The following is a 21,938-nucleotide window of genomic DNA, read 5'->3' as shown; positions in this document are numbered from 1 at the left end:
GCTTTTTGTGACTTTTAATGCTGGTCTTTGGTCTTTTCGAGTAACACCCTGCTCTTGTCTAGCGCCAGTTTGCTAGTATAATTGACCTCACGATGAAGCTGGACACGTTTCTTTATCTGCTGGAAAAGAAAGCATCACTTTAAAGAAGAAACGATGATAATGATTCTTGATGGGCCGGCTCCAGAAACCGATCGGTTTGCATAGCTATACTACACCAGCTATATACCACATATACTGCTGAAAGCTGGCTGAGTTTATTACTGCAGGTAAGGTGTTTCACACCGCCTTTAAAGGCAGCTTTTATTTGAAAACAAGGGTTGCAGGAACAGCTATAATACCGAGTTTACAGATGCCAGAAACGGCGCTATGCCAGACGACTGTGTTTGCAAGCAACAGTCGTCCTATAGCTATAGCGCTCACGCCCGAGAGCTGCGGATTTTCGGAAAAGAAATCAAAATGAGCAATATCCATGAAGCTGTGGCCGTATTGTAAGACCGACATTATCAAACAGCATTTAAATACCAATTTAAGCATGTGTCGTTCTTTTTTTCATCCTATTTTAGGAGAAAGTAATACGTTATGCTACGTTTACTATGCAGCACTTATATTTCAGGAACACTCCATAGAATAGCCAGCGTGACGATTCTGGTTAATTTAGTGCACAAATATCTACAAAATCGTGTGCGCACGAACCTGACGATTTTCGAATAGTGCACAACTTTCTTGTCGCATTTTTAATGTCCGAGGAAACTACAAGACATAATTTTATTCCATGTGTTGACCCGGCTCTGGTGACTCATTGGTCAGGGTGTCGTGCTTAAGAGCACGATGTCGGGGGTTCGTTTGCCTGAGAAGCCGCGCAGTACGACGGGGCCGGTGTTTCAAAAACGTTCGTGTATCGCATGCTTTGTGTGCATGCGCGTTATGAAGAACTCCATGTAGTCAAAGTTAATTGGATTCCTTCCGTACGAAGTCACGCATAGATCACCGTACCGCTCATAGGGTCGTCAAACAGCAGCTTTTAATTTAAACTAATTATCTGTATTTAAAAAAAGCACAGCTTTTGATCCGTCACTGTGCCGCCAGTGCGCCATTAGTATAGCGCTGATGGAGAGGGAGCTGCGAATTTGTATTGTTATTCGTATTACAAGTGCCTTGTATTGCTTTCTACTGGGTCTTGGTTTGCTTTTCTATTGGATTTGCACGTTTATTTGCCTCACTGTAGCTTTTCATTTCCTGACCGCCTGCCTTTTAGCATACAACGGCGGTTCCTTTTCCAAATAGCTTAATCTTGGTTGGATATGAGCATTGTGTTCATGTATACTCTCTGTCGATCCTGTCTCAAGCTGCTCTGTGCTACATACGCGTAAGATAGGCACAGGGAACTATAGCATACATGAACCACATAGAAATTGTGACTACGAGAATACCGTTTTCGATACGCCTGACGCTGGTAAAAAAAAAAGAAAAAGAAACTTAGGAGAGAAAGAAGAATGAAGATGACAACGCCGTGTGCGTATAAGTACATCGCACATAACGTGCCTCATACAGCGGCTTCACGCAGAGTCTGTATAGCTTCGTAACGCCGCCGCAGTGAATACTTAATTGTGCAAAAGGCACGTATATATAGACATAACAAAACAATCGGCGCACCATCCTGATCGTGCGAGAGGTGTGCCCAATCACGGACCGAGCGCGCAGCGGAGCCCCTGCAGCGGTGTACCTGCGCGCCACCCATATTTCGCTCGCTTCCTCGTGTAGGTTTAAGAGATTTATTGGGCGGCCTCCTTGCGGGCGCACACCCGCGCACAAATACAAACACTCGGCGCGCCTCGAAAGCGGGGCAGCCAGCCGCCTTCTCTAACGGGCCCCTTCTCGGAGAGCGGAAATTGGCTAAGATTGACTGCAGGCCGCGCCGCTTCCTAGATCACGCCCGCGCACACGGCAGCGTGATCTCGCGAGAAATAAAGAAGGGCGCGGTCATTCGACAGCGCCTGAACTTGAATTGCGTCGGCAAGGGCGCGTGCGTAATAAGCCACGGGGAGGTAACAGGCGGGGGTTCGAAGTCATGATCGCGGAGCGAGGCGGAAGATGCTACGCAGTTTATATACGCGGTCGTGTGTGTAGGATGAAATCGCCGGTCATGAGGGAAACGGCACCGCCGCCGCCGCCACGCAGCGCTCGTACGCGTGCAAGGCCTGCGTGCGGCAGCGCCAACAGACCCCCATGGGACGAGAAGGGCACGAGCAGCGCGTGGGCGCGCGCACCTGCGCCTGCGGCTCCGCCACTTCCGCGCTCGACCCCTCGAGCCGCCGCCGTGCGTTCGACGCGGTCGCTAAGCCCCTGCGGCTTTCCAGCCACGGCGGCAGCAGCATCCCCTGCCCCCCTTCCCGAGGCAGCTGCAGTACATCGCTTCTCGATCCCTTTAGCAAAAAAGCAAACCGCTGTTATCCCCCCTCGAGTCACTTCTCTCTCGTGAACTTCGAGCATCGACGGAAGGACAGCCGTTCGGGCACTGAAAGCACGACTGCATGAAGTCAGTTGAGCCCCTGCGTTTCCGATCATGAGCTGTGAGCATACTGGATAGCTCGCTTGCTTTGTTCAAACAATCGACTGCTCGTGTTTGACGGTAAGTATACACGCCTTCGCGAGTAGTGACTTAGATCGCTCAGTGCGGCGTGTAAACCCTTTGAGCTCACTTCTCTGACACAGAGGTCGTGGAGTGAGTTACCTGTTTCACCGGGGGACATTGTGGGGACGCTGAAAGCGAGCGCTGGAAAGTGGTAGTCAATTGCTTAGGTGGATGCGGGAGGTCTGGCAAGTATAAGGAACAGGCTCGTCGTCTCGGTTCCCCAAGAAGTTCGCTCTTGAGTGGAGAAAGAATGCAAGGAAACGAAAAGCGAGTAAAATGATGCTGCGAAAGAAAGAAGAAAAGAGACGCACGTAAGCTGCCGTAAAGTTTTCTTTACTGTCACGCTTTGAAGAGCTCAGCTGCGCATCTGCGTGTTTTCGACGCAGAAAATATAAATACGATGACCTTTGCTATGCGAGAAGCATTGTTAGTGGAAAGAGAAGCAGACGAAGATTTCTGCTTCAGGATCGAAAACACACCGTGATTGAAAAGGCCCTCTTGCTTCCAAGTATACGTTCAGGCCTTGGCTTCATGCGCCTACACAGTAGCGTTTATGCAGGTGCTAATAGCCTTAGGATGCGCCTGCCGATTGGGTTATGTCAGTTACGAGGACGCCATGCAGTTTTATTATATAGTTCTGGAGTTTAGCGCTTTAAACTGTTGCATTTTTTTTCATTTTATACTTCGTATACCAACCTTCATCACAGATTGGCGGCACATGCACATAATGTGCTACTTAAATCAACACTTTTTACATTGAAAATACATTACAATGTTGCTTGTTTACAAGAGGCCATGTCAGCTAACGTTTCCTAAACACGAATATCTGTGTTGTAATTTTCGTTTCGGGCGTCAGTAACTGCCACTCAACAATCGTGAAAGGTGTCGGCGCGACATAATAAATGCAACGCCAAAGTATACATTTCCGGAGACAGGAAATCTTTCCGTGTGCGTATATCTTGTGAACTTTACATATGTCGAAAATTGTGGTCAGTTCGTTTATTTGTCTGCTTCAAATGAAAAAAAAAAACTTTTTCCAATGAATCAGTATTTTCGCCTTAGCACACGGAAGATATCGAAGTAAGAAATCTTGAATACATTTTATTACGGTGCACGCATAGGCTTCGTCAACACAACGCTACACAAGCTAGACGAAACGGTGCAGTTTCATTTCTCGATTTAGAATGCACTGGTGCACGAACTTTTGACTGGCGATCACAGCGGGGACCGGCCAGCGCTGAAACATAAATGAGATGCGGTGAGCGTTGCTTATGGGTGACGGTTATTGCGCACGACTGTTTGTCTTAAGTCAATCATTGTTGTTTTTGTACTTGAAATAAAATGTAAAAAAAAATATTTAGAAATGCGCTGACGTTATCGGCAAGAAATTCAGGTTTTTCGGTCACTGTCATGGCACTGTTTCGCAATACGACTCATTTCTGCACAGCTGAAAGAAATCTGCCCACAGGTCTCTCCCTCTCCCTCCCTCCCTCCCTCCCTCCCTCCCTCCCTCCCTCCCTCCCTCCCTCCCTCCCTCCCCTCTCTCTCTCTCTCTCTCTTCAGCTCTATCAGAAATTATGCGGGAAATTAGTGTGATATCCAGGAACATATCAGGCCAATTCAAAATAATATTACTGCTGGCACGTATGTTAGTATATGACATTGCGCCTCGTTATAGCTGAACAAATGTGCGTGCGATAAATATTCAATAGAAATTTCTCGAGCGCATATATCGCAGACGGCCTTGAATCTAATTGACCCGAGTGATGTTGATGGCGCTTTACTTTTATTTTTAGAATGTGACTAGAAACTGCGACACCATTTGGCGCTCCCAGTGTGAGCCTTTACTGGAATACCACAGCAGAACCGTCTAAACAATGGACTACACAAGAAGACGCGTATAGTGACGTATGAATATTCGTTACGTCATAAATGTCAGAGTATAGGTCCTGAGTGATACCTTAGCCGCACGCTTGACTTGTGAATTGGAATTAGCATAGTCGCGCAGCTGAATTACAGTGTGCCATTTTAAAAGTGTCGCCTCTCTCTGCGTCAAGCTTTAACCGAAACCACGAGACGATCAATATCGTATTGCGCATCTCGAAGGAAATCACGCAGCATTGAGACCCACGCTGGCACATGACACTAATTTGTGCTGCGGAACCAATTCCTGATTACTTTATCTCATTTTAGTTTATTTTATCTGTTCTTTCTAAATCTCTCACTTACTCATTTTCTTTCTGTAGAACAAAGTAAAATTTGCTTTTTTTATTCCTAAATGCGAATATTTTTTTGAATGCTTTGAGAATATTTAACATCATCAACTTCGTCCAAGCAAACATAAAATTCTAGCAATGGTATGGCAAATTTCTGCCCCCGTGGGCATAGTACATAGGCATAAAACATGAGGACTTGCGTAGTGAAGCACGTCACTTAGGTAGCCATACTCTACAGGCTGTATAGCGATTATTCGCACTTTCTGGAGAGCCTTGTGCGCTCAAAGGAACTGTTTGCTGTTTTCTTCCAATGCTCCATGTGTGCCTTTAATAAACAACGCTTCATAACGTGCTATGTAATGACAGAAACTTGCTAAGTTTAGAAATACTGGGATGCGAACATCGTATTATTTTAATTGTGACAACGGCTGTTCATTATTCGAAAACTATTCTAAAAGTATTCCATATTCGAATATTCGATTCGTATTCGACTCAGTCTCAAAAATCACTATTCGCACACCCCTACCATCTACAGCAATATAGAAAACGTGAAAGCTAGTTTTGCCTTCTCTCTTTCATTGTACACGATCCCTCAATTTCCGCAAACGTGCTTTTAACTACTTGAGTAGTATACGGATGCACTTGTTGTAAGTGGCACACTATCAAGTTCACGGTAAATTGTATACTGCAAACACTTCTTTAACAAATTCAAACGGCACCGAAACTGATGACCTTCACTTTTATACCGGCGTCTCACAGAGTTGCAAACGTGACGCCTGATGAATGAATGAATGAATGAATGAATGAATGAATGAATGAATGAATGAATGAATGAATGAATGAATGAATGAATGAATGAATTCTCTACTACCTCAGCGTACATTCAAAAAGTGCACGTCATCGTTTCAAGAACCGCATAGCTGAGAGCACGTGCTATTCGTATATTTTTTCTCGTCACTTGGTGTCCCATTTCCGCTAAGTGTTCGTATCACAATTAGGTAGAATCGGGCCACATTTCTAACTCTTTGTCAAGCACTGTACTCGCATGCAGAAAGCAATAACGAGAATGACGCAGACCCACCAAGTTTTATGATAGCACTAAAGGCACGCGTTTATGCTCGAACTGAGAAACAGAACGTAGAAGAAAATGCTTTTTCTGGTAAGCCTAGGTAACAACTTGTTAGAGGCACCATCGAGGGGAAGTGCTCGTTTTGTATTGGGGAACTTACGTGACAGACCAGAGAGCACCGAACAAGATGATCAATCTAACCACACACACACATACACACAAAAAAAAAAATCTAATCGTGCGCGCCCGCGTAAATCCTTAAATAGGTGCACATGGTAAGGACCAGCCCGATACGAGACTTTTTTTACACGTGCGAGCCTTTTCCATTCAGCCGTCTCCGCCCTCGGGGTGTGGATATCGGCGATTTTCGGTTTCAGCAATTGTCTCTCTTTAAACCTTAGCGCGCCGTGGTTATTCTCCTCCAATTCCCCACGTCCATTCATAATGTTGTCATCTATCACGGCGCGCTTACAAATCGTCACCGGCAAAGAATGCGCGCACTTGCTGTTCTGACAGAACGCGTCGTCTCTCCCCCGGGAGGTATACGCGTGTACACGCTCGCGCCCTGCACTTATCCACATTCCGAGGTGCTCCATCACCATCAGAGCTGACAAGTGGGCCCCGCCACACCATCCTCGGCCTGATTTTTTTCCCACTCCTTTTGTCTCCCTATAGCTCTGTCTGTACAGCTGACGATAGCCGCCTGAATACGCCGCTTTTCACCTTACGTGACACCTTGTGTGTGCGGGACGATAGGAACCCTGTCATTCGTTGCAGTTAAGCATTCTTCCTACGTCGAAGAACATGTAGCACGGTATAGTTTTTTTTTGCCCTAAAGCAAGGAATTATCTAGTCTGAAGTTAGAACACTTTGCTTCCTTGTGTCTTTGGCAGCCGTGAGCTAAAAAGAAAGAAAGAGAGAAAGAAAGAAAGAAAGAAAGAAGGAAGGAAAGAAAGAAAGAAAGAAAGAAGGAAAGAAAGAAACTTCAAGTGTTCCGCTGTGACCTCCTTCATAGTAGCCTATTTGTAGCTTTCTTAGAAATCATCCGAATCATCCTGATTAATCCAACTGAGCTGGTCATGTGACATTTCCAAATTTGCTTGAGGGAAAAAAATAAAATTAAACAAGAAATTATTTTTGTACTGAGCATCTCTATCCAGCCCCTTCATTTTAACGTTTCGGCGGAACCACATGACTTACAAGGCAGTAAGTGTGGAACCGGATCATGGAACCGAAATTGCTTGTATAACTTTGTATACAAGCACTGAAAGAGAGGCGGTTATAAACTACAAGCTGTCGCGCTGAATTACAGCCTTTGATACTTTCTTATAAACTTGCAGTGGAGCACTTGGAGAATGTGCGAATGGCAGAGTGTACTGTGTTTTCGCTGCTGGTGCCAGAAAAACTTTTGTCTGCTTTTGACATGCTTGTATGTGCACAGTGTTTGTTAATATTTTCTGCTTGCTTTTCCTATTATTGTTGATTAAGTAACGAAGTTAGGATTTTGGGACAGGCGGCTGTTACGTGGTCAGTAATGTTTCTAGACCATGTTATCTCAACCAGCATTTCTTGCACCATCATCAATTGTGCTTATTAAAGTCATGGCTTTACTAGTGTACCTTCCAACATCTGATGAGAATGACCTTATAGAAAAAAGACTAAAATGAAAAAGAATAAGTCGTACGTGCTCTTCCTGCCTAGCATTGACATGTGAAATTAGCGAACAAGGGTACAGGAATGTCACAGTTCTAAGTGCCTAACGCCAAAATACGTATGACATTTCCATCCCCTTTCAGCTTTTAATCTCCTCTACAGAGATGCATGCGTACAACTAAGCACATGAACTTTCGGTAAAGCGAAAAGTGCCCATACAGGGAGAAAGAAATGGCAAGATATTTCGCTCCCCCAGGCATTAGTTCTGAGTACCGCAGAAGGCGCTGTACTCTAGTGCAGCACATTCTTGGTTCTGCACTAAGTGTTGCACTTCACTCCCCCGAGCATTCTGCATGCTCGAGGGGTGAAGTATCTAAACTATCTCGCAGTTTCCGCATTCCGCAAACCTTTGTGGGCAGATTTCAAACATCCGCGCTCATTTTATCGGTGATCCCAAGCTATATATATATATATATATATATATATAAAATCACAGCTATAGCTCACAAGAGGTTTGATTTTCTCGCTTAATACACTTCAAATTGTAGCTCTATCACGAAACAGCTGTGGCGTTATGTGTGGCTTCCTCTCTGCGGGCTCTGTCACCGGGAACACGTAGGCTTACGAATTAGATAATGGCGGAAGGACAGTGCGCATAATTTGGGAAATGTGCAGTGCTCATAAATTGAAACGCGAACAGATGTCGGTGCACGCAAAAGAACCCCACATGGTAAAAATTAATCCACTATCCCCCTACATGGCGCGCCTCAATATCAGACCTTGGTTATGGCATGTAAAACTCCGCAATAAAATTAATTTGAAGCGCGAACAGCAACTTGTGCCTTTTACGCATTTTTCGACGCGCAATCGCTCGGTAGGACCGGTTTTTAAGCAAAGGATAATCTTAAGTGTGTACGTTTTTGGAGTTTGAATGAAGCTGCTAATCCAAGGTGAAACTGGAAACGCAATATTGGATTGAAGTAGTTTCAAAATATTTCGCGTTCGAATTTATGAATAGTATACGTGAATGTTATTTAATGACTACTCTTTGTTTTGGCTAATATGCATTCATGTTCTTCAACCTACATTTACCTGTCGGGGGAAGTTAATGAATTTTCAAGGGCCCCAGAGGGAACAGTATTCTCACCACAGTGGAACACAGGATGAGTCGTTTGAGCCTGCTGCGGTTTTTCACATGGAATGGGCTGTTTCCAACTTTATCTCACACCAATTTTATAGAAGTGCTGTAGTTTTCAAAAGGTTAATTATAGGGTACCGTTTTTAATCATGAAGTTTCCATTCCAGCGCTCCCACACATCCCTATAGCATTTTAACGCCCATCTTTACAAGAAACATTGAAAAAATAGTTTCTCGTCACTATTATTTGAGGAATGGGTCATTAGCTTTGGCTGGCGAAAAGTCAAAATTTGACTACTCGCCTGTAAATAGGAAGATTCTATTATCTTCCCCATTCATCATGCTTCAGTTTAGACATTCAAGAATAATGATGTCATCAAACGTAATAACATATCTGCTTTTGCTAAAATACGAATACTGCTAGGCGATACGCTTAGGCTAAACAATGACAGTACCAGCTAGGCACGAGGATCGAACAAAACGCTACCGTGTGCCTCGTGAGAAACTGAGGCAGCTGTCTCTACAAAGATGTTGGATCTCTTCAAAAATGTAGCTGTGCTGACCTCGCATTTCATTTCTTATATGCGTCTGAAGAAATTCTAAAGATAACAAACACACACACACACAAAAAAAGGACGCTCGGCACTGGCTAACCAAGAATTAATTCTGGAGGGTGTTTCCAGCCTGCGATAGATTTCGTGGATACGGCGAGCTGCTCGTAAGCAGCCTGTCAACCTCCTCGCGGCTATCATTGAAATTTCGGGTGATGTTCCGACACCCAGGCGCAAAACATTGGCTACGCCATCCGGTGAACCTGCAGTTTTAACTTTCTTAACATTCGAGCAAGCCTGACGCACTTTAGGTCAGAAAAAAAGGTGAAAATAACGAGGGCGTCGACATCAACGCACGTGTTGAAGATCACAAATAAAAAGTGTGACGGACGCCATACCTGAAGAAAGTCACTAAGCTGCGCTTAACCTTGAGGAGGCGGCGCGAAGAAGCGGCACAAGTTCCAGCTATACGACGTTGTTTTCCTGCTGTTTTGCACTGCATGCGTCTCGAACGCATACATGGATGCGTATACTGCGGTCACTTCGGCCGGAAACTGAAACTGCGCGCGGTCATGTGGTCTCCGGCAAAACGCTGCTTGAAAACCATTATGTGCCGCTGCGAGAAACACTCTATGCGCACACTGCGTGCGTGCTTGCGTGCGACCGCAGCACACGCGTCAAACGTCTTCACCGCCGCGTGTTTGTTTGTGTATACGCGATTACTGGTATATATACGTGCGCGCGGACTGCACGCGTGCGTTATAAGGCACGCAGCTCGATGGCCAAAATGGCAGGTTCCGTTTGAACGCAGGGGTGGCGGCGACGGACGGGTCGCTTCGCGAAGCGGCTGTTCTTTCGGGGAATCCGCGTCCACGGGCGCCCATTATCCGAAGCGACGGTGCGAAACATTACTTCGTGTACATTCGCGCCTCCGTGGCCACGTATGTGCGCCTGTGAGTGGCGTTACACGTGTCTCACAATGTATGTGCGCAGTCCGTCCGTTCTAGTTGGAGGAGGCGAAAAACCTGCTTCTTTTTGCTTTTTTTTCTGCTGACGCTTTGTCCCTGCGCCGACGCGTCATTGCCAGGTGGGTTTCGCCTGGACGAGTCCATTGCGTTTTGAAGGCTTCGCTCTTTACGCAGGTGTCTGCAGGCGAGCTGTGGGGCAAATAATTTTCTTTCAGCGTCGTTATATACAGGATATTGGAAGAATTATTCATTTTAAATAAGCTTTAAACAGGGCGCGCGTCATTCATTGTCGCTGCACCAAGAAAGAAATAACCATCTCCAGTTGTGCCTACACATAAGGTCAACTTGCCCATACCTTTTAATGTGTGTGCGCAAGCCATATACAGTAAGTACTGAACTTCTCTTGGTGACATTTGCTTTTCGGTGGGAAGGCGCCACAAAAAACGCAACGCATTGGATAGGCGTCATGCCAGGTGAGATCATACGAGTAGGTTCGATGGAGAAACATTCAATGAGCAATGCACGAGGTGGGACATTTTCTCAAGGCCACAGCATTGTTTTTGACGTCGAGAAGCGGTGAATGCTTTGAGGCCACGAAGTTTCGTGGAACATGCTTACATTGTACGCCTGTTAATAGAACCAGAGGAAGCCCTGTGATCACATACGGCACAGCACGATAGAGCGCTTCCGAAAGTGACTGTCCCTGCGACGTCTTCGTTCCTTGGCGCGCTGGGGCATGTTTGTTTGCTTGCCTGACGAAATATTACCCCACTTGGGTTGCGAACTGTTTCGAAGGACGAGGAACGTATATAAGAAAGACAAACTTGGAACGCGTTCAAGTGAAAAGGCGGGTGACCCGCGAGTTCATTGAATCTGGTGTTAGCTCTCGTATTATTGGCGCTCTGCCATCGATCGTCCCAGCCGATAAGGCGTCGGAGGCCGACGCCACGGAGCTGATTTACAATGCAAAGCTGAAGGAGTATCTTTCCTCCGTCCGCGAACTGGTGGGGGAATATCACTGCGCGGGAGGGAAACGCCGGAGAAGGATGAACGGACGCCGACGCGGCGGCATCGGCGCGCACGATACCGATCAGCGGGGCATAATTAGGCAGCCCGGATTATGCAGAGTCGTGACCTGAGAAGGGAGGACTTCGGAGGACGAAACTACGCAACAACCCGTTAGTGAGGGAAAGAGACATTGACGACGACGCCCTTGTCCGCGGCGTCGAGCGCGCGCGCGCGCATTTGGTTTCTCAATGGCTAAAAGCGCTCGCGCAAAAGCGTTGATCCCGAGTGGAACGGTCACTCACCACCATCTAGATCCTCGGCCTCGGCCCGGTTTGCGTTTGGCCACATTGTCGGAGCCCACTGCCTCTGATCCCGGAGGCAGACAGCAGAAGCACAAGAGGACGAAGACCATCACGAGCACGACGGTAGACCACCAAGACGACGACGACGTTGTTGCCCAGCGTTGTCGTTGCGGCGGCGCGGTGGAAGACCGTCGCGGCGCCATAGCGGAGCCGCTCAGCGTCGTACCCTGGCCCGAACCACACCTCGACGCGCGGCTGTCGTCCAGGGCGAGCGCATGTCGGCCGTACCTGTCCTGGACCCTTCTGGATCCGGGCCGTCTCCACGTTCGCGCAGATGCCCTTTTTTTTTTCTCTCCCTCGCCCCCTTTCCCCGCGCCGTGTCGTCTTTCTCTTGTTCTTCCTCTGCCTCTCTCGGAGGGGGGACCCCCCCCCCTCCCAGCCCCCGCAACACCCCCCACCTGGTCTCTGGCCTTTCTCTTATTTTTCTTTTTCTCTTGCGCCTCCGATCGCGCGCCGCCGCTGCTGCCGACGGCGACGACGACGAGACGGCGAACTCGAAAAAGATTCATCGATTCTCCCTCCCTCCCTCCCTTGCACCCCCCCACCTCCGGAGTGCTTCGGCCAATAGGAAGCGAGGCGCGCCGCCGTAGCCTGCTTATGGGTGGCCCGACGAGGACCCCCCAGGATACCGGCCCCTTCACTGTTCCCTCCAATGAGAGCTGAGGTGGAACAGCCGACAACAAAAAGCCAGCGCCGTATACGCTTAACCTTTCCTCATACCGTTACCTTCCCCTTTGCTCGCGAACGTGTGTGTGCGTGTGTGTGTCCCCGGCAACTCCGGCTGCTGCTGCTGCTGCTGCCAGCCAGGCGCTGCCCAGGGTTGTCCTGCACGTGATGCGGCGCGCATGATACTATAAGCAGCAGCAGGGCCTTCAATTATGGAAGCTGCTCGAGGAGGGGGGGACGCAGCACCACTCGTTCGTGCAAGACAATCGCTTCCCTCGGTTTCCCCTCTCCACCCACCCCGCAACCGACGCGGAATGCGCGACAAAAAGAGGGGGGAGGGACACGCTCGCGAGCGCGCGATTTGACGGGCGAGGGTAAAAATCGCAAAGCCATTCGCAGACGTCGAAAGACGACGTCGTTGAGCGCGTCGGCGGCGGCGTCGACCGGCGGTGGAGAAGGCTTCGGGACTTCCGACCGACAGCGCCGGGGAAGGGGGCCCACTCACTTGATTCACTCATTCATCGCGGACCGCGTTTCCGGTGCTTCGGCTGCCGCCCGAGTGCGCGCTATATGTACGCCTGCTAGACGGATAAATCTGGTGTGAGAAAGAAGCAAAGGATGAAACAAGCAGTCGTGTGTACGCAGTATCCTCTTGGCCACTGATGCCGGGCTTGCGTCACCGGTGTTGGTCAACGCGTGGCGCCGCTCAGACAGCGGAGTCACAAGCCAGAAATGTTGATTGTAAAAGGTTCGCGGAAACCTCGGCGGAGCATGCGCAGATACGCGCCCGTTGCTTGCTCTCTGTCTCTCTCTCTCACACACACACACATCTAGAGGAACCACGCTGCATACGGCGCCTTTTTTGTCTAGGCATCGGAGGTTCAACAACCACCGTTTTAATTACGGGTTTTTTTTTCCCCGCTTTGGTTCCTGACTACTTGCGAAAACTTTGACGGCAGTCACTAAGAAACAAGAATTCATGACCACGGTTTGCCCGAACTGTGGGTTTCTTTCTTCTCAGACTATAGGCATCGCTATCTTCAGCGTGAAACTGCCGAGTTCGACGAAATGACGGAAAGATGTCATTCGGGCACTGCTACAGCTTCCTGTCGGGAAAATGAAAGGCCCGTATACTAATATTTAGTATCAACAGCTGTAGGTGCATGAAGTCACTCTGCGAATCATGAAGCACCACAATATTTCTCTATAGCTGGTGACTGTCAGCCATATTTTCCCGAATAACTTCCAGTTTGTTCCACACATATAAGCGAAAGTACATAACCATGCATCAAATGATTCTCTATTTAATCGAGTACTGCATACCGGTTTCATATTCACATCGCCTTCCCTATACTGGCGAGCTTCACGTAAGGTCAGCGAACTCAAGGGGCCCTGAAAAAAAAGAGTATTTCTTCATGCATGTGAACTAGAGCGAGACACGAACATATGTTGGACTGCGTATATATCGACGCGAGGATTTTGAGGTTGTATCTTAAAATGCGAAGTTTGTTCAATAAATGGCATTCGATATGGTTGGACACACGTCCTGAACTAGGGTCATTGCATCTATCACAACCCTTCGTCGCTGATAAGGTGACAGCTTCTCAGTTTCGTGCGCTGTTTTATCAAATTTACGTGTTTGGTCCTGAAAACAGAACGCGCCTGTACAGAAATGTTCATGTTCGCAAGTCGGCTGCAGTGCTGTGCATTTGGTTGCTGCATAGGGAAAACATCAGCGTAGACCATCCCACGATATATCGACACTCAAATGCTTCCGTAAAATAGTCCGTATACGCTGCATGCGAGGTCTTGTCTCTCACCTTGTATTTGTAACCAACCACAACTCTGACTGCTGCCCGCCTCGAACTCACGGCTGGGCGTACTTTATCGCTGTTAAATACTTAATGCTTCTGAAATGTTACTGCACATTTTTTGTTTATTTCACTATTCACCTTAATCATGGGGAAAGGGCGCACTTGCTTCGTTACATCCATTACTTCGTTAAATCCATTACTTCTTTATAATGATTCTCCACCCTCATGGGCAACATTAGCCATCAGGGGAGGCCGGTCAGTGTTTTTAGTAACCACTGCAAGGTAAGCCCACGCAATGGCTCGCTTCGCATCGCTGAAGGCTCGCGAAAGATTCTTTTCTGCCGCGGCTTCGGTTAGTGATACGAAGGCCTTACCTAACGCCGCTGTGAAGGCCAATTCGTCTTCGCTGTTGTCGTGCATGCTCAAGTAGCAGGTGGCGGTGTTGCACAGACGTGCCGGCGAAGCGCTGCAAGCCTCCAATTCTGTGTACAACGCTCGCCACCGCACGCAACCAGACGCGGAGGCTCCGCAAACAAACACGCAGGCTCGGCAACGCTCCACCCCCATGTTCAAGGAAAGCTGATAAACCGAAAGATCGCTCTGAACACGAGCAGTACAGTCGTAATTTGTAACATTTTAATTAATTTACTATTCTTTATTCGTGGTCACACCGAGCGACCAATCCCGAAGACAGCTGCGTCCCGGCTTTGTCACTGAGCCAATGACGAAGCTAGAAAATAATGGGAATTTAAATGTAGTCTTAAAAAGAATGGTCTCTTGGCTGCGCATGCCGCATAGAATCGCTGCCCAAGTTAAAAGGTGCAACATGTATACCGCATCTATAAAGACCTTAAGATTAATCAAAATTCCGAGGTTTTACGTTCCAACCGTAGATCGGGTTATGAGTCACGCCGAATAGTGGGGGGATGCCGGATTAATTTAGACCACGTGAGGTTCGGAGGTTCACCCAATGCCCGGTGGGGGCAATTTAGACGGGGGCATTTTGACCCCATCGAAATGCCCGCGAACTCGAGCTCAACAAGCGCGACTTTAACTCAGCGGGTGTGCATATGCCTTCGTTCCACAAGCAACGTGCTCGTTTGAAAATCGAGGCGCAGTGCGCCGTACATGCACCAGAGCGCAGAAGACTACGAGGATCGTTCGCATTGACAGAGCACAGTGTGAGGCGGCAGCGGCTATTCAGTGTGTGTGTGTACAGACGTCGAGTTACAATTTAGTTACAAGCGTCGTTGGGCGCCACCGTATTTCAGACTAATCTGCGTAAAATGATCAGTAACGCTTCGTCCTGAACCACACACACACACAAAAAAAAAGGGGGGGGGGGCAGGCGGGGCGGTTTGTTATGTTCATTTAAAGCAAGATGTTGCTCCGTTAACATGAGATTTTAAAGGCACAAGAGAGATAGCAAAATTTATTCAGGAAACGTAGAGGTCGCCCTGAGACCTATAGTCCTCTAACGTGCTACTACGCTTGGATGGAAAGAAAAGAGGAGAAAAAGAAGGGTATGAGGAATGATTATGAGAAGAGACGCTATAGTATACGACGCGCTATTATATGCACGTTAATGTACGAAGGACCTGTTCACAGCTTATAGATGTGAATGATTATATCTAAGAGAGCCTTGAGTGGATCCCATCGTTGATATTGGCCTAGTAACACTTTTTCAATCAGTGGCCTGTTGTTGTATAGACTTAAGCATGCTTCTATATTTAAGGGGAGCTGAAACTGCTTCGTTATTTCCATTGGTTCGTTACAACTCAGTTTCATTATACCAAATTTTATTTAATAGAATAGAATATATAGAATGCCAACGAAATGAATCAGTAGTTGAGAATATGGAAGTTAGAATTAAACAATTAAAATAAAAGAAAACCGTTCACAAAGCTCTTCGTTCGTAAGTGTTATTTTGCCATAGGCCGGCTGCTCGCTAACTTTATACTGGGGGCGAGCTCCATCACTGGAAAAGCTGGCGCCACCATCGGCGTGACGTATCATGAGGGATCACGTGGACAGAGCGGCCGCGTCGTCTGCTTCGGAAGCGCCGAAGCGAGCTGAAAACGAAAGTTTAAAGTCCTACCTGCGCTGCGGTTCTGATTAAGTGGTGAGGCTTTCCCGCCTTGTGTGTATGCTTGACAACATTTGAAAGCACTATAATAGGTAGTGGCTGCCTTTGGAGGCGTGCAGCATGGTAGGCTACTGCTCGGTGCCGCAGTGCCGGACGTACGTAGCGGAGCCCAGTGTCAGCTTTATTCACACGTAGCCGCAGGACAAGAAGCTCCGTGAACCGGCAAACAGCCATTGGCGACAACTCGGGTATGCAGCAAGCGCAGACGCGAGGAAGATTTCTGCTACGGCGCCAGGACTGCGATGTTCGGTGAGAGCAGAAAACGCGCACTGAGACGTTCGCCCGCGCTCCTTGCCCGGCTATTGTCACGACGGTTTGATCTATGAACTTGATGCTAGACACTGGCAAATTCACTGGAATGGAAATGGAGTGGCAAGAAGCACAATAAATAAAGGCATGGCATATGATCATGTTTGTGTCATGAACTAACGCACTGGATTACGAAAAAGAAGCAGCGCGAAATCGCCCGCTGACTGCGTATACAGTGCGGCGCAACTTTAGAAATAATATTGAAACGTCCAAGAATTTAGAAGGAAAAGCAAATATTGAATAGTCGCGATGGCACATCACAGTCGCCGTAGGCGTCGAAGTCCCTTGATAAAACGAAATTGTGTTTGAACAGCTCTGATAACGTCCACGCAACAATGGTTGCTTGTGGACTGTTAAGGGGTCCTATGCTGCGGCCTGAAGCTCACAGCACGGTGCGAAAACGCTCTCAGTGATAGCGAGACATTGTGCACGGGCATGCATGCAGACGCGCAGTCGGTCGCCGCAAACCAGTGTGATCGCTGCATGCATTGAAGCTTCGTTTTCTTATGCGCCATTTGGTTATACAGACCGCCCACTATAAGAACACATTTCACATAGTTTGCGCTCAGCGATTGCCGACGTTTCAGGTAAGAAGCCGTTTCGGGAGACTCCATCACGGCGACCGCGCGCAGTGACTTTCACTGTGCATATTCGATAAAGAGATAGCGTCTGTAAACGGTTCTGTGCTTTCAGTCTGCCCAAGATGATTATTTCGACAGTCCCGTGAAGAGGGAACCACTTCCATCGACGGCGTCTAAGAAGATGTCGAGCTCGGCTCAATAATGTTGTTTCTCTCTCTTTCTCTCTCTCTCTCGACAGTAATAAAGTTCCCTCGTTTTGAGAATACTTACAGAAATGTTCTGAAGGGATGCCGCGTGGTGTTTTTATAAAGCGCCGTAAGCCAAACCTATGAAGGGAGGCGCTTCCGACAGATGGCAACTCCGTAAGTCCTCGCCCCCAATATCGATCACCACGATTGGTCGAAAAGGAACAGTTAGCGTAAGAACGTTTTCTTATTCGTTTTTTTTTTTTTTACATACGGGTTCAGAACTTGGCGAGTACATATTAATAAAAATTAAAAAAAGTAAGTCAGAACATAAATGAATGTAAACACAAATCAATCCGAACAAAATTTAGCAAAAAAAAAGGGAAAAGCACATGCCAGCTTCATTCGACTGTTCGTCAACTTCTTTTTTTCATCATCTCATTTTCCTGCGCATCAGCTATTTCGAAAGCGTTTGAAATGCTCACTTTCCGCACTTATATCGATGCGCGGTTGATGCGATCTATATTGGTGTTTAAGGGTATTAGCCCTGCCTTAATCAGCCAGCTGGGGTATAGTGTCACCATATGCAGCTTGTTCTTAACAAATAACTGTTAGTGGTGTCTACCTCCCGAATCTTTTCTTTTCAGACCCAAGTCCTACACATTTTGTATTTATAAAGGACAAGTCATAGCAAATGCGTTGACATAATAATAAGCAGTTTCAAAAAGAAACTTTCTTCCCCTACACTTGAGGGATTGGCGTGTCTGCTGCTGCTGCTGGTGGTTGCTATCTGCTGCTAGGTCAATCAATATACCGCCCGATAACGAGTGTTTTCACTTTGGCATAGCTAGCTTGTGCGCGAGTGCCTATATACGTAAAAAATGCGTGATATTAAAGTAGTGACCTCTGTGGGGGATGAATATTAACATTGCATGAGGTTTCGCGCCGCACGAGATGAAAGTAAACGCAACTGTATGCATCGCCATTAGTTGTATATAGTATATATATTTTTATACATACCTGTTGCCTGAAGATTCGTTTCACATAAGATTCAAACGTTAGATCTGCATAAGTTTCTTCGCATTAGCGTCTATCAATGGTCCTGAATAGGTTAAATGATTTTTTTAGATAAGTTTTTGTGCACTTCGGCAACGCTTTCGGCGCGTCAATGTGATGAAACGACGGTATAAGGCGTTCTTTCGTGTCCCGGAATGAGCGAACGATTATCCGGCGCATAGCTATATGCTTGTGAAATACGGATGCGCCATACAAAAATCGTGCTTAGTATATACTTGGAAGTATAGCTGGCAGCATGAAACTATGAGCAGTACTCACACAGTCGCCCTTCTCGCTGGGGCCGAATATGTACTTATGGTACAATCGAGCGGTCGCTTTCGAGCACCTTATAAAGCACTCTCGCGGTGGGGTGTACATTCGGCCGGATCGAAAAACGAAATTGAGCTCTCGGAACACTTTCGCCTGCTTTACTTTCGGGGTGCCGCTCTCTAGCTCAGAGCGCTAGGAGGCGCCTCCATCTTCAACCGTCTATTTGTCACCACGCCATTTAAAAAAGTAGGTCAATAAACCATCATCATCATCATCATCATCATCATCATGCGAGCGCGATCGAGATCAGACAGAAACTTCGATCACGTCTATAGCTATTCCGATTGCTCTGGGAGCAGATAGCACATTCGGCCGGGGCAGTCTTTCTATGGCGCCAATTTCGAGAGGACTCCGCATCGTTGAAAACCGATTTGGATAGGAACCAGTGGAACGCAGGCTACTATTGTAGGATCCTTCGCTTTTGGCTAAACCCAATAATTACAGTTTTTTGGCACCCCGAATGAGTTTCTTTAAAGTCGGGTTAAACCCAATTTTCTCCGAAATTTGCACAAACAGGAATAATAAATGCAGGAGTTATAAAACTAACAAACGCTGCCTATCTTGAGTGAGCGAGCGGTCACGATATCTCAAATTATTGCATAATATTATGAATATATATGGAACATGGTTTATGCCTTCTTTTCTCGAAATACTCAAGTCAAAACCGCCATATATAAAATATATTCTGCGCTCGCCGGCCTTGAATGAACGAAATCTTCTTGAATACAACAATAGCACATTGCACCACATTTCCCGCATGTCTAGTATATGCCTACGGCGGTAATACGCTAGGAATCGAACGCAGCGCTGACGTTTCTCTGCATTGCGAACAGTAACTGTGACGTTGGGGTAAAGTTTATTCAACTATATTACACGTACAAGGAAGGGTGGTCGTTTCGGGTGGTTGTTTCTCGATTAATTTTGTTGCAAGAATGCATGACGGGGACAATTAATTAACTAATTGACATTTTTGCTAATTAGTACTTTCAGAGTAACTTAAACAGCGGCTGTTGGCTTTGTTGGAGAAGTATGGGAGAGGCGTTTGCCCTGCAGTGGGCGTAACCAGGCTGATGATGATGATGATGATGATGATGATGATGATGATGATGAAGAAGAAGAAGAAGAAGAAGAAGAAGAAGAAGAAGAAGAAGAAGAAGAAGAAGAAGAAGAAGTAGATGAAGCAGCGGCAGAGTATTTCCACCTCACTGCAGAGTTCCAATGCGAAGACGACAGGTGTCTCGTGGTCACAGTGCTTAAATAAAAAATTTGTATTGTCTAAAAAAAAAAAAGACATCCCGTATATAGGATATTGTTATCAAGACCAGAAGGAAAGAAAGTGAGGCTGGGTACAATATGCACATAGTAGTGGCATAAAAGACGTAATTATGTAAGCATAAGTGTTTCGCGCAGTCAATAAGAACATGCGAAGGTATACAGGTGCTGCGCACTTTACATAGTGTGTGTCAGTGCTGCGAAGACGCTTAAATTTTTCCTCGCTTTCGTTCGCAATCATAAGCTGGCATGTGCCGGGGCTCTTACATGCGAAAATTCGGGACATGTTCGTCAATTGCATACTGCGTGCTCACATCGCGACGATTTCTTTTTCTCTTGGCAACCATGACACTCATGACATTTCCTGCCTCTGCGCGGCTTAAGATCAGCGTCACAGCTTAGGACACGTATAATTTAACGGACATTTATAGTCTATGTCTACCATCGCACATGTAGCATTTATTTAATTCCCCCTAAAGTTATATGTTCTTGAATGTACATGTTTTGTTTGTACATGTTTTGTACATGTACATGTACATGAACATGTACATGTACAGTCGCGGACAGAATATTATGGACCATGAAATCTAAGAAAAAGCTGAATATCTCCGCAACCTCACAACGCAATCTGGTATTTGCATTTTGGACCTCGACTAGAATATGCTAACAACGTTGTCATGGGCAGTTTTACTGGTTACTGCTACAGGCTGCTCGGGAATTGAACGTTTTTGGAGATCCCGTGGTCCATTTTATTCTGTCCGCGACTGTACATGTATGGACATGTTCATGTACATGAACATGTACATGAACATGAACATGTACATGTACATGTTTTGTACATGTGAACATACATGTACAGTGCTCACGGATTGAAATAGGACACAGAGCATTTAGTACAACCCTACATATGTGCAAAGTACGCGATAGCACAATGTCATGTCGCTAGGAATTTGGTCACCAAAGGTGACGAGGGCTCCGATGTAAGTGGACGCGCCAGAATTACGTCGATGTGACATGAACTGCAGCCGGTTGAAGCGAAAGTATGCGCATTACTTAGCCCTAAATTGACGCGTTTCATTCCGTGAGCACTGTACATGTATATGTTTTGAATGTATATGTTTTTGTATGTACGCGAACGTCTGCGCACATTTGCGTACGCGCACGTGCGTGCACACTTGTGGCCTGAGCGTCTTGAGGCCTGGTGTTTTTTTGTTTTTTTTCATTCTCTTTTTCGTATGGGCATAATGTGGAAATGAGATAAAACATAGAGGCCCGTCTTGATGCCGACATTGTAAAGCATCTTGCGAAATGCGTCATCCGTTAGCCATCGCTCGCATATCGGTCAATTCTTAACAACGCTTGCACGCATGACCAGTGGAATGACTCAAGTGCCATCCTCAATCTTGAGCTGTCAGTCTTCACTATAATGGGACGAACACCGGTGCCGACGCAAACGGAGCAGGCGCATATTTGGATCGCCGCTCTTGGTTGGCAATCGCTAACCTGCAACGTGTGGGCGAGCCACGTGAACGCGGTTGCCTATATAAAACATTGCCGGTCGCACTGGTGCTGCCCTCTTAACTGTATTGTCTTTCCCATGGGCTTCAAATTTCGTACGTTGCAAGTAGCGCAGTTTCTTTTGTAGGAATGCACATTAATTTCCACTCTGAATTATTTAATAGACTCGGATAGCACAAATAGAAGGAAATGTGGCTTATTTAAACGAAACACAAATGAAAGGTCGGCCATTAATCAGTTCAAGCGGCGTGACATCTTCTTTGACACCACCACACGCCGACGGATTGATCAAAATTAATGAATAAAAAATCGTGAATTATTGAAAAATACAGACACAATGAAGCCCCAAATATAAGGGATAATAAGACAAATTAATATCGATGCTTGCGAAGATGAACGCTTGGCGCGCATTGCACCTTCCTGGTTATTTTCTTCGCGCTTCCTCTTCTTTCACGCAGTGGCCGC

General features: G+C 46.7%; 1 protein-coding gene across 1 annotated transcript in view; it reads right to left on the bottom strand.

Annotated features, from left to right (window-relative positions):
* LOC126541920 (protein Wnt-1-like) overlaps window positions 1-12,027 on the bottom strand; it is a 56,726-nt gene extending 44,699 nt beyond the window's left edge. Inside the window, exon 1 of the mRNA XM_050188886.2 lies at window positions 11,537-12,027. Coding sequence (XP_050044843.1) covers window positions 11,537-11,739 — 203 coding nt within the window. The 5' untranslated portion in view covers window positions 11,740-12,027. The remainder of the gene's footprint in view (window positions 1-11,536) is intronic.
* Window positions 12,028-21,938: the final 9,911 nt, after the last annotated feature.

Source organism: Dermacentor andersoni, chromosome 2 (assembly GCF_023375885.2).
Source record: "Dermacentor andersoni chromosome 2, qqDerAnde1_hic_scaffold, whole genome shotgun sequence".
NCBI classification, from domain to species: domain Eukaryota; kingdom Metazoa; phylum Arthropoda; class Arachnida; order Ixodida; family Ixodidae; genus Dermacentor; species Dermacentor andersoni.
This window is presented reverse-complemented; position numbering and strand designations above follow the sequence as displayed.